The sequence below is a fragment of the Xiphias gladius genome, chromosome 5 (assembly GCF_016859285.1).
Source record: "Xiphias gladius isolate SHS-SW01 ecotype Sanya breed wild chromosome 5, ASM1685928v1, whole genome shotgun sequence".
Classification (NCBI taxonomy): Eukaryota; Metazoa; Chordata; class Actinopteri; order Istiophoriformes; family Xiphiidae; genus Xiphias; species Xiphias gladius.
In genome coordinates, this window is record NC_053404.1 from 12150945 (window position 1) to 12164050 (window position 13106).

The 13106-nt window shown below is 39.7% G+C and overlaps 1 protein-coding gene across 3 annotated transcripts in view; it reads left to right on the forward strand.

Annotated features, from left to right (window-relative positions):
* Positions 1-13106, forward strand: part of stau2 (staufen double-stranded RNA binding protein 2) — an 86311-nt gene that overhangs the window by 23447 nt on the left and 49758 nt on the right. For all 3 annotated transcript variants that reach the window (XM_040126243.1, XM_040126244.1, XM_040126245.1), the window contains exons 7-9: positions 2043-2150; positions 9879-10091; positions 10374-10511. In XM_040126243.1, coding sequence (XP_039982177.1) covers positions 2043-2150; positions 9879-10091; positions 10374-10511 — 459 coding nt within the window. The remainder of the gene's footprint in view (positions 1-2042; positions 2151-9878; positions 10092-10373; positions 10512-13106) is intronic.

Sequence of the window (13106 nt, forward strand, 5' to 3'; positions counted from 1 at the left end):
CTGTTGGGAGCTCCTTCTTCCTAGCCTTTGATCTAGAATGTTTTTCCCCTATTATGAAATCAGTTTCCCATGAGCATTGATGTGATGTGAAGCATTCTGTTCACCCACAGTCACTGTTCATTCAAACAGCTCCTTCAGGGTGAGTGTTGATGTCTCAGAGAACTATATGGGTTCTTAACTTGCTAATGCTTTTCCCAGGGCTTTCTGTCCAGTACACCCATGAGTAAGAAGCAGCACCGAAATCAAATTTAACCCTCTATTTGTCTTTGTCACAGGAAGGTTGCTGATCTGCTTGGTCGTTCCAATTTGAACACAAATACACAACGACAGACACATGCGGACAGTTATAACCAGTGGCGTGATAGTGCAGCCGCACAAGGGGAGTCACACTATTAATCAAATATATCAAGAATGCTGGACAGCAGTAGACGAAAATCTAACCATGAAAACCATTAATACATATTAGAATGGAAGAGAACTAGAAGAAAGGACTTAGGCCCTTTGGACTGACTCATTCTCAGGTTTCTCTCGTTTTCACATTCATACATACAATACAAGAGGCATATAATGTGTGTCTCAGCACGCACAAAACAAAGCGCACCTTTCACCAGTGTGAAGTCTTTCTTACCAGTGCGGTAGGTGCATCGAACCACGTCCCTGTTTCCTGTGAAATTCTAGAGATCTCACAGTATAAATCATCCAACATATCAGATCACAAGTTGAGAAGAAGAAGAAGGGAAGGAGCCCAAAGGGAAAGACCGTAGCCATTCAGACTTAATCAGACAAAGAGCTGGACATGAGAAGATAAAGATCGAGACAGCACCCTGCATTAGTTTCTTTATTAGTAAAACGGACAAATGGCAAAACTTTAATTCATAAGCAAATAGTAATCTATTTAAGAATTCCTGAAAATTATACTTATAGATTTAGTCTGTCTGATCCTTATTTAAACGACTAATTTAGTAACTCAAAAACTATTCAACTGACCAAAGGCTCAGACCAGAGTCATCTGGTATTAAGTCCAGAATTACTTCATAGATCCATGGGCGGTAAATTTTGTGGATTGAAAAAAAATTATTTTTATCATAGCAATGTTGTTACGTCTATCTGGATCTAACAAATATGTGGTTTTCCGAATAAAATCTGCTGGTGCTTTCCCACTGACCTTAACAATCCTTTCCTTTTGAGTCCTTGTTCTCCACTTTCTGTTTTGAGGGAGAGACAGTTTATGATGTTCACAAATAATAATTTGACTATCTAGAACTGAGAGTTTATATACAATAATTCTCATATTTAGTGGACAACTACTTTTAAGAGACCTTCCTGTACAGAGGACCACCAGTCGAGAGCACATTGCACTTTGCTTTGTTTAATCCCAGTAGACACACTTTGATAATGTCATTGCAAAAGAGTTAGCATCTTTAATATAGGTATTTGCACAGACATAAAGTTACCTGACATAAAGTAGGTCTAACAATGTCCACAATTATTTATGGTCTAATCCAATACTCCTTTTCCTGTGTGTTTCTCATTTACTGGAAAACCTTAATCCTTCCAAAATTAAATGATGTCTGAGGCTCCTCCAGCTCTCATTTGCATTCACCATACCAGGGATGCTACTTATATGAGCCAGGCTAACGTTAAAAAAAAGATTATCTACCAGTCAACAACTGACAACTGCCTAAACTTTCTTGGTTCTTTTGATTTTTAGTTGTAATTATGGTATACTCAACAGTTCAAGAATAGTAGCTGTACCTTTACACCTGTACCAGCCTCCCTCTGTATGTGAGAGTGTGTGTGTTTGCTTGGATGCAGATCAGAAGGAAAGAAACAACAAGATTTTGAAACTGTGGTTCAAGGAAAATCTAAACATATGAAATCGTACCATTCTTTTAATTAATGTTACGGAACATCAGACCATTTGGACACCTATAACCTAGAAGAGACGCTTGTTTGCACAATAACAATTTGAACGTCTTCTTTTGCCATTTTGACGTCTCATTTATTTATTTATTTATTTATTTTTTTAATATTGTTTCCAGAACCTAGAAGAGAAAGGGGAGACTGAGGAAGGCACTGATGCCAGCAAATCAGAGATCAGCCTGGTCTACGAAATTGCGCTCAAGAGGAACTTGTCTGTTAACTTTGAGGTGAGAAAGACATGACATAGTTATGACATCGTATCCATGACACCCACAGAAATATGGCCATGAGGTAATGTGACACTATTATCATTGGTAGTACTGTGAATTGTAAGTCATATTTTCCTTGAAGTAATCACATGTCTGAATGAGAAATGAGGATAAGGCCGTGAAATTAGGGGAACGTGTGAGTAGTCATGGTGTATTTCCTGGGTTTGTGAAACACCGTAGTGCGGTAAGTATGACAAAAACAAAACAACTCATTATCTTTGTGAGAAGATGATATGGAGGAAGCTGAAGGAGTTTCACTGATTAGACTTTACCCCCCAGTGATAATGATATATGAACTGCGTATTTGGACCAATTTTGCTCAATTTTTACATCAGTGGGGTCAATTATCTCAAACATAGTTATAAAAAAATATGTGAACAGGAAGATAACTATCTTTTAAGGCTTGTGGAAATTCTCATGGTGTTAAGTTCAAAGTGTTCCCAGACTCATGTAGGACATCGGTATCGGTTCCAGTGGTCTGGTCCCAGTGACTTTGCGGGTGACTCAGCTGATAAGGTGCTGATTGATGTGGATCATCTGGTAATGTAGGATTAATTCCTTTAGTAGTCAGTCTTCTGTTTATTCCTGTGAAACTAAATAAAATCTACTTAATTTTATCATAGGCAACATTTTTCAAAACCTTTCTTTAACAACTTGAACCAATATTCCTTATCTAGATGAAAAGTTTGACAAAAGCTTCATTTTAGCACTTTTTGAAAACATCTCATATGCTTTGTTAGTTTATTAGGTATACCTGTACAATGTGATGCAATTCAATACAGCAAGCAAGGTCTCTGACACAATTTCAACAAAAACAGAGCATTAAAAGGTTACAAAAGGTTCCAGTGTTGCACCAAAGTTATATCACACCTGTGCTTAATATTCACACCTAAGACATTAATTTTAATGGCTTCAATGTTACATAAAAGGGAAAATTCTAAATATCTTGTTTATTATTTTGCGAAGATTTCAATTCAACATGAAATGGGAACCTTAGGATCTGGACTTGTATTCAAAATTCATTTTTTTGGGGATTGAACGATGCTTGTCTACACATCATAACCACCATGAGGTTGTAATGATTATCCCAGTAAAGGTATGAAGGTATTATGAAATTAGAATGGTAATCTCAAAGATTTAAGTCCTGGTTGATTTGGCGACACCTGTAGTAACTGGTGGCAACAGTAAATGCGGTTTAATACTAAAGGTAACAGAATTCTGGAGGCAGCAAAACTAACTATTGTTGTTATAATAGAGAACTCAGTATAATTAGCCTTTGTCCATCACTCTGTGAGTAAGCGTGATCTGAATTTATGCTGCACAGGGCATGAGTCAGTGAGTCAACTTCTCCCTGAGAAGTTGGAGATGTGCAGCCTGTCGCCTACAGCTCTTCATCTAATAGCTCACTGTGGCTGCTCCTTCTTGTTCCATTACTCCCGGCAATATATAAAGCTGATCCACTGTCCAAAAATGACTGTTGTTTTATAGACGCATTTTAATGAACAATAGCGTTAAGTGCTAAGCTCACTAACAAACATTGCATTTTCTACTTCATAATAAAAGTCACCTCATGTTTTGCCAGTTAAATGCTTTAATGTTAAGCTGCAGCGGCAGGAAATGTTCCGTTTGCGTTAGCAGTAATTTAAAACTGGAATTTTCCAGGAATGTCACCACAGACACCCAGTTCGTAATACTGCAAATATATAAATATTGCAGTACTTTAATCAGTGGGCCATAGGCTCAATCACCATTGTGGCATCTCATTCGGTGATAGATAGTGACTTAACAGACATTTATTTAACTCAAAATCTTTGAGGTTGCCACTTTAAAAAAGTTGGGTATGGACCCTGCGATTTAAAAAACAAACAAAATAGAAATATATGTAACATGACTTCACTTTTTGACAACGCCACCACCCCTCAAAAAAGGCAAACAGGCTTTATTCTCCATCCAACATAGTGCAGAGTTACAGTATGATTTAATCTGTTAAAAAGGAGTCAAAGTTCTAAATCTGTATTTTAACTTGTGTGTTCAGTTACATGTAGACATTTGGTATCTCCAGCTGTGCGATCCATTGTGGTTTCCAACCACAGGACATTTTTGAGAAGCAGACAGAGAGATAAAGCCATGGCCCTACGCTCTTCTTTAAAACAACTTATGATAAGAGTCACTGAGGCAATCAATATTTTAGAGTATCTTTACTCAGGTTTTTCCTTACTTAAGTCTCAATTGCAAAAGAGATCTTGATTTCAATGAAACTACCTGATTGATTAATTGTTATAGAAAATACATGTCCAAGTGCTAAATACCATGTGTCTAATTACCTTAACTTCAGTGCATTACATGTAAGTGCTTCCAGCTGGAGATGATCAGACTAAACTAACTTCAGTTCAGTACTCTGTACTCTCTCGCGTGTGCGAAGAGTAATTTGTCACACACCTGCAGCTGACTGTGACTGAGCTGTTTCTCTCCACGATTTCCTGACTGGGAGAGGTTTTCTGTTTTCTGCAGCAAACATATGATGTGGAAGTCAGGTATTGCAGATCCTGAAGGGATCTCAAATTTTGTGATCAAAAAATGACAGTTCTTTGCTTTTCATTGCTGAAGGTTAAGATTAAAGTTTAATTTTACAAGTGTATACATTTCTTAAAACTTGAGGAAAGACAGTCATCAGTTTATTGGAGGCAGTCCACCTTTTTCATAAACGGTTGTGGGAAACCCTTGTGCGTGTATCATGGTAAGATTTAAGAAAAAAATGTATAAACTTAGCTGGGATTTCCCCTTTTACGTCACTACATTCTCAGTCAGTTTAACACCCAGCATGCAGTGACCACTGGAGGAAATGAATCTTAAGCCACCTCTGCTTTGGCTTGCTTGTTCAGCCATGGTGTTGTCTTTTTGATAAAAACATACTTCTTCACAGCTGCCTATGGGAAAAGCTTGGCAGAGTGTTGGTGACCTTGATAAACTCAGCTGGGAACTGCCCTGTGCTGCTGCTATCTCCCACATGCATGTTCCTCTTGATAAGATACAGGTTAACTGCCTTGCTGAAAGTTTTAGGTTTGCGTAGCAAGAGTCCTCTGGACATTATAGGGAATCATAACACTGCTTTTTTTAACCATTAGAGCCACTGCCCCAAACTTTTTTAAATCCATGAAGAACTCTAGTGTGTCCTTACATGACCTGCTGGGTCTGTTCTCTTTGGCTTTCATCATATCTTAGCTGACTCATCCAATATTCTCTCCCTCATCGCTCCCTCCTCTTCTTCTACACTCTGCAAGGTGCCAGAAACAAGGGAGGCTCAGTTTACTCTGTGTGCCCCCTCCCTTCCTCCACAGAAACCCTCCCTTCCACCTCTCCTACCATCACTCACAAAAATCACACACAGGGCGGTAGCGTGTTGAGGCTAAGGGGATAGGCGGATGGGGGTGAGAGGAAATGGAGACTGGGATGGAAGGAAGGGAGGGATACTCTGCTCACTCTGTTGACTTTTCTAGCTAATAAGAGTTTACACAACATTGGAAAAAATATCAGGAAAGCAGTCCAATCCTCCCTTTAACCTCACCACCCCCACCCCCCTCTCTCTTCTTTATTCAAAAACATATTTGCTCATCAGAGCATGACATGGCTATCCTTCCTGGAACTGCTATTAATAATTTCAGCCAGCTAAATCTGGATTGATGTGGTTCATTATCTGTCATGTCTTTGTCACTGTCAGCAATTACTCTGCTTTCATTTTCAGTCCTTCCAAATTGGAAGCTGAGATTGGCGGTTCTTAAAAGCAGACCACAGCCACATTCCTCCAATCAGTCTCTCTTCTGCTCGCTGTCAGTCTGGAGACTGGCTGTTCATTACTGCTGTCTGATGAACAGTAAATCAGTAACTTCTCTCCCCATGTTCTCTCCCAGTTTGTCTTTCTTTCACGACCTGTCCACTGTATATCTCTGTCAACAGCTAATATTCTTTGCCTATTTCACAAATTAGGATTTGTGTGCCTTCTGTGACAGCAGTTTTTACTTGGTTTGTTCAAACTTTCTGTGCTACAAATAAATTTCATGATTTAAAGTAGACAGAGAAAGTGGAAACAGTTTTGTTTCCTTCAGTGCTCTCTTTTCATTTTCTTTGTGCTACAAACTTGTGCATGAAGATGTTGATTAGTTCTCCATCTCTGCATATCAGTCACACCACATTTGTTTTCCTTTGCCATGCCAAACTAAACTGCCTGAAGGCCAGGCTGCAATCATCATCTCCCTCTCCTGGCATAAAATACCTCTCTCTCTCTCCCTCATACTCCTGATGGCTCTCCAGCAGATTCATTTTCATCCTCAATCAGCGTGTTGCATGCAATATGCTCTCACACTGCCACTACGCTGTGGCTGGAGACCAAATATGAATTACATGTCTCCATGGGTCTCTTTTTGCCCTTTGAGCCTATTAAATTATAACTCATTAGACAAAGTTTGGCCTCATCTCTGATCCTGCCATGTCACATCCTCTTACCCATGTCTTCTTTGATGCTCTGAGAAGAAATAGTACACTCCCACACCCCCAGTCAAACTCTTCGACTCACACACATACGCAATCATGGATCCTACACAAAACCATAATGGTCATCTCTCATGTGAACACCATTCATAGGCAGCCATGTTTTCACATCATTTCATCCCTGCCCTCACTGGGGCATGAAAATACTCGTGAGTCATTGCTAGCGAGTGTCTGCTTTCCCATCCCTCTGCAACGATGAGGGTCGCCGCCACCCTGAGAGGCAGTTGGCTTATTTAATCCACCCGTCAGGCAATATCAAACAGATGTCAGCATCAAAGAGGAAGCAATCTATAAATCACAGCTTGTGTGTTGGATCGGAGGCTCCTTTTCCAAGGAGGACACAAGAAAAGTGGGTCCGGGCCAAGAACCACCCATCTTACAAGAAGGAGCTTCCCTCAGGGCTTGTCCATCCACCACTCATCATAAAAGAGCCTTTCTTCCCTCTCCCAGTCCTCACCATTGTCCTACCCTGCTCCCATAGCCTTCTCTTCCAGAGCACCTGAGGTCTGGCATGCACATATCCTCAGACTGCTCAGGGTATTAATGTCTCTATGAGAAGCTGAAGAGAAGGCCTCTCATGTTTGAAAAAGAAGAGATGTAAAGACAAGAAGAGAAGGGGACTGAAAAAAAAATCAACATTAAATTACCAAGTGTTTCCTGTGCACAACCTGATCCTTGGCATTGGGTGGGATACAGGTGTGTTTATCTGTTTGTTTGCATGTGTGTGTGTGTGGGTGTACATGTGAATGAATGAAAATGCTGAAATCCCATCAGCGTGGCGCAGATCCTGTGCCGTCTGCCAGGAGACTGACTGCAGCTTGTCTGCCGCCATCCTGGGCCAAGAGTGTGACATATGTACAGATACACACATTGTGTAATCCTCTTTGTTGACTATACCATATACCTATACAGGCCACATTAGATTTCTTGCATTTTTTGGGGGGGTGATTGCATGTTTTGACTTTAGACGGCACAAGTGAATCTTATCACTGCAGCACTTGTCCATCGCTTATTTTGCAATATTTGCACAAGTTCCCAGTGTTTCACCTTGAAAGGATTGTTTTGGGTGATCAGAAAAGGAAAACAAACATCAAAGAACCCCATCCAGGTTTCCATAAGTTGAAGATACTGTTTATCTTTGTATGTCCTTGTGTTTGTGTCTGGCAAACAAGCCTTTGTGCAAATCCATCCTCTGGTGCAATAGTGTTTATGTTTTGGTTACCCTACCATCTTGCCCAACCACGTAAGCTGAACAGTTACACATGTTTAAAGAAGCCTGTGATGGACAAGGAGGGAAAGCTAGAGTGAGTGATTGAGTACAGCTAAAAAAATTACAACAGGTGAAGAAGACTCATCATCAGAGACTTCTGGTTCATAACCAAACACATTTATTAGTCACATTTTGTTAGTAGCTCATATTTATTTTCTCCAAGTTATGTAATCACAGCCAACCAGTGGGCAGTGATGTGCAGTGTTATTATCAACACCATCAACAAAATTTAAACAATTAAGAAATGGGATGTATCCAGTCCAAATGAATGTTGTTGAATGTTGTAATGTACAAGAAGCTGCCATTTTGCATTTCCTTTTTCGGGTGTTGAGCAAGACCAGAGTAGATCCCCTAGGTGGGAGAGGATTTGGCTGCTAGCTTGGACAGCTAGTGCTCCAAGGCTTCTCTGCAACACACATCCTTACATACGGTATACTTAAACTCATTGTGTAGGAATGCTGACAAGCTAACAGGTACATTAACAGCAAACATGGTGCCCAGTGTCAGCGGGGTTAAGAATGTCCTGCAGTTACCTGGAATAGTTAGGATGAAGAAACTTAGATATAACCTCCTTTTTTTTTAATTTAATCAAGTTGAATTGTAATTTCACAGCAAATAAATTATTTTAACTACTTCATTGTATGTTTCTGCAGTAACAGGCTGAGTGTTTTCTCTATGTGGTTGGAGTTGTAAGCACAGTTCTGTAGTTTTATCCATTTCTGGAAACATTTAATAATGAATTGGGCTTGACCTTCTTTATGTACTTCTCATGTACAAACTTGCTTTGTCATTTCAGTTGGTTAATTGAACAAAACACTATTTTGTGCGGGCATTGTTATGTAGCAGGGAAGGAGGGGTTTGCAAACATTATCCTTTGTTCTCTTCAAGGTCTGGTATTAGGCTGTGTTGATGTGCAAAGTATTTGAGGAATGCTCAAGGTTCTGGTTATCATTTTAATCGGTTTTATCGGTAACTGGGTTCAAATTAACTGTTTCAAGATTGTATCTGATTGCTACGATTTGTGCTGTCCGCACCACAAATTGAGCTCAAACGAAGGTGACTAGGACAGAGGGCGGGGGAAGAGAGTTTTTAGAAAGTCCAAAGAAACACTTACGTGGTGCAGCTATAGCTAGAGGGGGAGCGAGGGAGAAAGTCAGCAAGCTATGAACTGAAAAGGCTTCCACATTAGCTGAAAATGTACTGTTGGACTCAGTAAGTGTGTGAAACCTAATTCTTCCGCTAGTGTGTTTTTCTAAATAAGGTTTCGGAGAACCCCACCTGCTACACACACACACACACACACACACACACACACACACACACACACACACACACACACACACACACACTGTTCTTGAACTTCACAGGAAGTGGATGTGATTGCAGAAGCATGACCTAACGCCGGCCGGTGTTTGTTTTAGGTCTCCCAGGTGACCAGAGGCTAGAGGAAGGAAACTGAGCCTTCATCGCTAGAGACTGTCATCTAGGAACATGTTACTCTTCATTTGTGTTTTTGCGTCAATGTGTGTGTAGTGTGTGTGTGTGTGTCTGTGTGTTTGTGTGTCTATGTGTGTATGTTCTGTATATGAAAAACACGCGTATATGGGAGGGTAGTACTGTGACCAGCAGATGTTTTGGACCACCTGGTACAGCTGCTTGCAGTGTGCTGAGTAGGCTGCACACACGCCCTCACACATTATCATGCACAACAAAAACACTCACACATGTTCAGATTCATTTTTTGTCTTTTTACCTTTTCATTTGCCTTATTGTCTGTTTTCTGTACAACATTTCGTGACCAACCTGGTATAAGACAAATTTACATGACTTTTTATTTACACAAGTCCCTTATTTCCACCTTGTGTCACCAGGTGTTGAAGGAGAGTGGCCCCCCACACATGAAAAGTTTCCTGACTCGCGTCACTGTGGGGGAGTTCTCTGCCGAGGGCGAGGGCAACAGCAAGAAGCTATCCAAGAAGCGTGCCGCTCTGTCCATCCTGCAGGACCTAAAGAAGCTGCCTTTCATCCCCGCCGTGGAGAAACCCAAGACGCACTACAAGAAACGTACAAAGACCATCCTCAAGGTACTGCCGCTGGGCAGGGGAAAGCAGGAGTTTGGATGTAAAGGCATGATTTCATTCCCTGAAAAATCTGTGAAATACGATATTGTGAGATTTTTTTCCCCATTAATTTCCTGTGTTATCTCTATATCTTTCTATCCTTTAACCCATATATTGTTGTGTATTATGAAGGAACACACACACCTCTTATCAGTTAAGATCAGCAGACTGATGATATTTTGATTATACAATAAATGAATTTGACCGTTGGAATTGATCATTATGTGTCTCCTCTTTTCCTGCCAGACAGGACCAGACTATGGCCAGGGCATGAACCCGATCAGCCGTCTGGCCCAGATCCAACAGGCCAAGAAGGAGAAGGAGCCCGAGTACCTGCTACTCTCTGAGAGGGGGATGCCCCGACGCCGGGAGTTCATCATGCAGGTAAGGAATGGATTTGTTTAATAATATTTTCAGTTTCTCACCATTTTCAAATTTCCTGTTACAGTATATGCTGCTACAAGAAACTAGTTTCCTGAAAGCTAATGCAGAATAATCTAAATTAAGTGAGATTGAGATAGAGACGGATGGGACTTATGTGTGGCCAGGAAGAACAGGAGCTTGATCTTCTGCTGATTTCTATGTTAACTGATAATTCAAAATATTCGAGTGTGAGTTGGTGGATGAAGAATATGGCTGGGAAGGGGCATTATTAACTTGTTGGGATTAGGTTAAAGAGGGAGAACAAGCCAATGGCAAGAACTAGAATAAAACCTCTCTGTCTGGCCAAAGGAAGCCAACAGCCTTATATAACCTCTTTACACAAGAACACAAGTTTCTCAGTTTCCTCCTGGGACTATGATCTAGTTTCCTATTTATGTCATGTGTGTACTCCTAGACCAATCCTGCATGCAACTCCCATACTCCCAAGTTTTAGGACAAGGTCTGAGGCAAATAGGGTTAACAACATAAGTATGCTTCAGGCTTTTGCTCTGCTTCCCATTTCTGCAGCCTGTTGCACCAGCTGAACGTAAGTTTGATCCTATGTTTGAGTGTAAAGTCAGTACTAACTTCTATGTTGTTACTAGTTAGTTTCACACTGAACTCTCCACTTTGGTCAGTTGTGCCATCTGCACGTACACTATAACTTACTAAATTGACGGTAATCAAAACATTGTCACAGAGATTGAAATTTCACTTCATGCATCATTCAGTTAAAATGTAAAGACAATACTAACTAAGAATTAGGAGACTTACAATAGAGACTTACAATGTTATAGTAAATAGGAAAAAGTAATATACAGTCGCATGAAAAAGTTTGGGCACCCCTGGTCAAAACTTGTTTTACTGTGAATAGCTAAGCGAGTAAAAGATTTCCAAACCTTAAATATGACACATTTCTTCATTCTTTTAAGCAAGATTCCTTTTTATTTCCTTTTTTTACAGTTTAAAAGAAACAAACTATCCAAAATATGAGAAAATGTCTTTGTCTGCTACCTCATTAATAACATTATTATTATATTACATTATTATAACATAACAATTATTAATTTCCTCTATTGTACTGTGATTTTTTTTTAGGTTGGCTATATCACACACGAATGTGGTCATGAATATTAAAAACATCAACAAAAACCTCCATCTCAGCCCATATCAACATCTGAACAGTTACAAGCTTCTATTACAAGCAGTGAAGTCATACCAGCAGCCATTCCATCCTTACATGTTATATAATAGAAGCATATTTTTCAGCGGCTCCAATGTCATTAATTTCTCCCAACTTTTTAACTATTCCTCCATGACAACAGTTAACGAGTTAAGTTGTATCTTAACTCTTGTAACTAATTTGTGCGGTGCAACCGGTTTTCATGAAGTTACGGCAAAACTCCTCAACTATGTTCGAACTAAGCTGTGTTTGAACTTGTACATTACTGGTGCAAGTTACAATGCATAGAAAATGTTTTGCTATCTATACAGTTACTTTTTAAAGACATTGTTTTGTCACTTTACCCATTATCAGCTGAAAAGATTGTTAACAGCAACTGTGCCCTCCATGTTATTCATTATTAACTGCATCGAAGGATGACAAATAAAATTCTTAAATGTAGTGCTTATTCTTAAGTTATTGCTTAAAGTTCGAGTACCATAACAAATTTTAAGATTGGTGAACTTGATGCAAGCTAGATTATTCTGGTACGGAAGGCTACCAAAGTAAATTTTCGCTCTGTTACCATCGTGGATGTAGAAGATGGTTTATAAATGAATTACAAATTCTATTCTGTACACTGTCATGATCGTGGACCTCCCTGTACCCCTTCTGCCTTCTCTGCTTTCTCCCTACCCCTCTCTCACCCTCTCTGTCTCTCATCCTCCCCATTCCCCCCTGAAAAGTTCTGTTTAGTATTCATTACTTTTATTGCATGCAGTTACAGTTCAGAATAGGTGAACATCCATCTTTACAGCCTTGTTTTCCTGGAGCAGCTAACTCTTTTATGCTGTTAAAATGCCATTTCAAGCTGTTGTTGCTAGTAAAGAAAGTACACAGACTATCTTCTATGCTTCTGAAATATATTAGACTGTGGTTGTGCAGTAAGGAGCCAGTGTTCATTAATAGAATAAAATTTCATGGTCTTGCTGTAACCTTTAACACTTAACAAGGTTATGGATGATTTGCTCTTTATCACTAATCCAGTAAATAGAACAGGGACTTTGTATGTGAAAGGGATCTTATCAGATATTATAGTTACCTTTTTCAAGTTAGTTCATGCATAAAAAAGCCACATCGTTACTAGAAAGCAGGAAAACAATTTGCTGTTTGCTGTACAGTTTTCTGCAAGTAATTGCAAACCTGTCAATTAGTTCACGGTGTGGTTTAGACTTGGCACTGATACATTACTCTCAGCCTTGAAATAGACCTGCCTAGTTTTTGATTGGAATTGGCATTGCCTGTCTCTGTTTTATCTCAATTTACTTTTCCAGACTTGAAAGTTAAAGCTATCTTATTAACTTCTACTACCACTTCTGCTAGTCTCTCTTAGT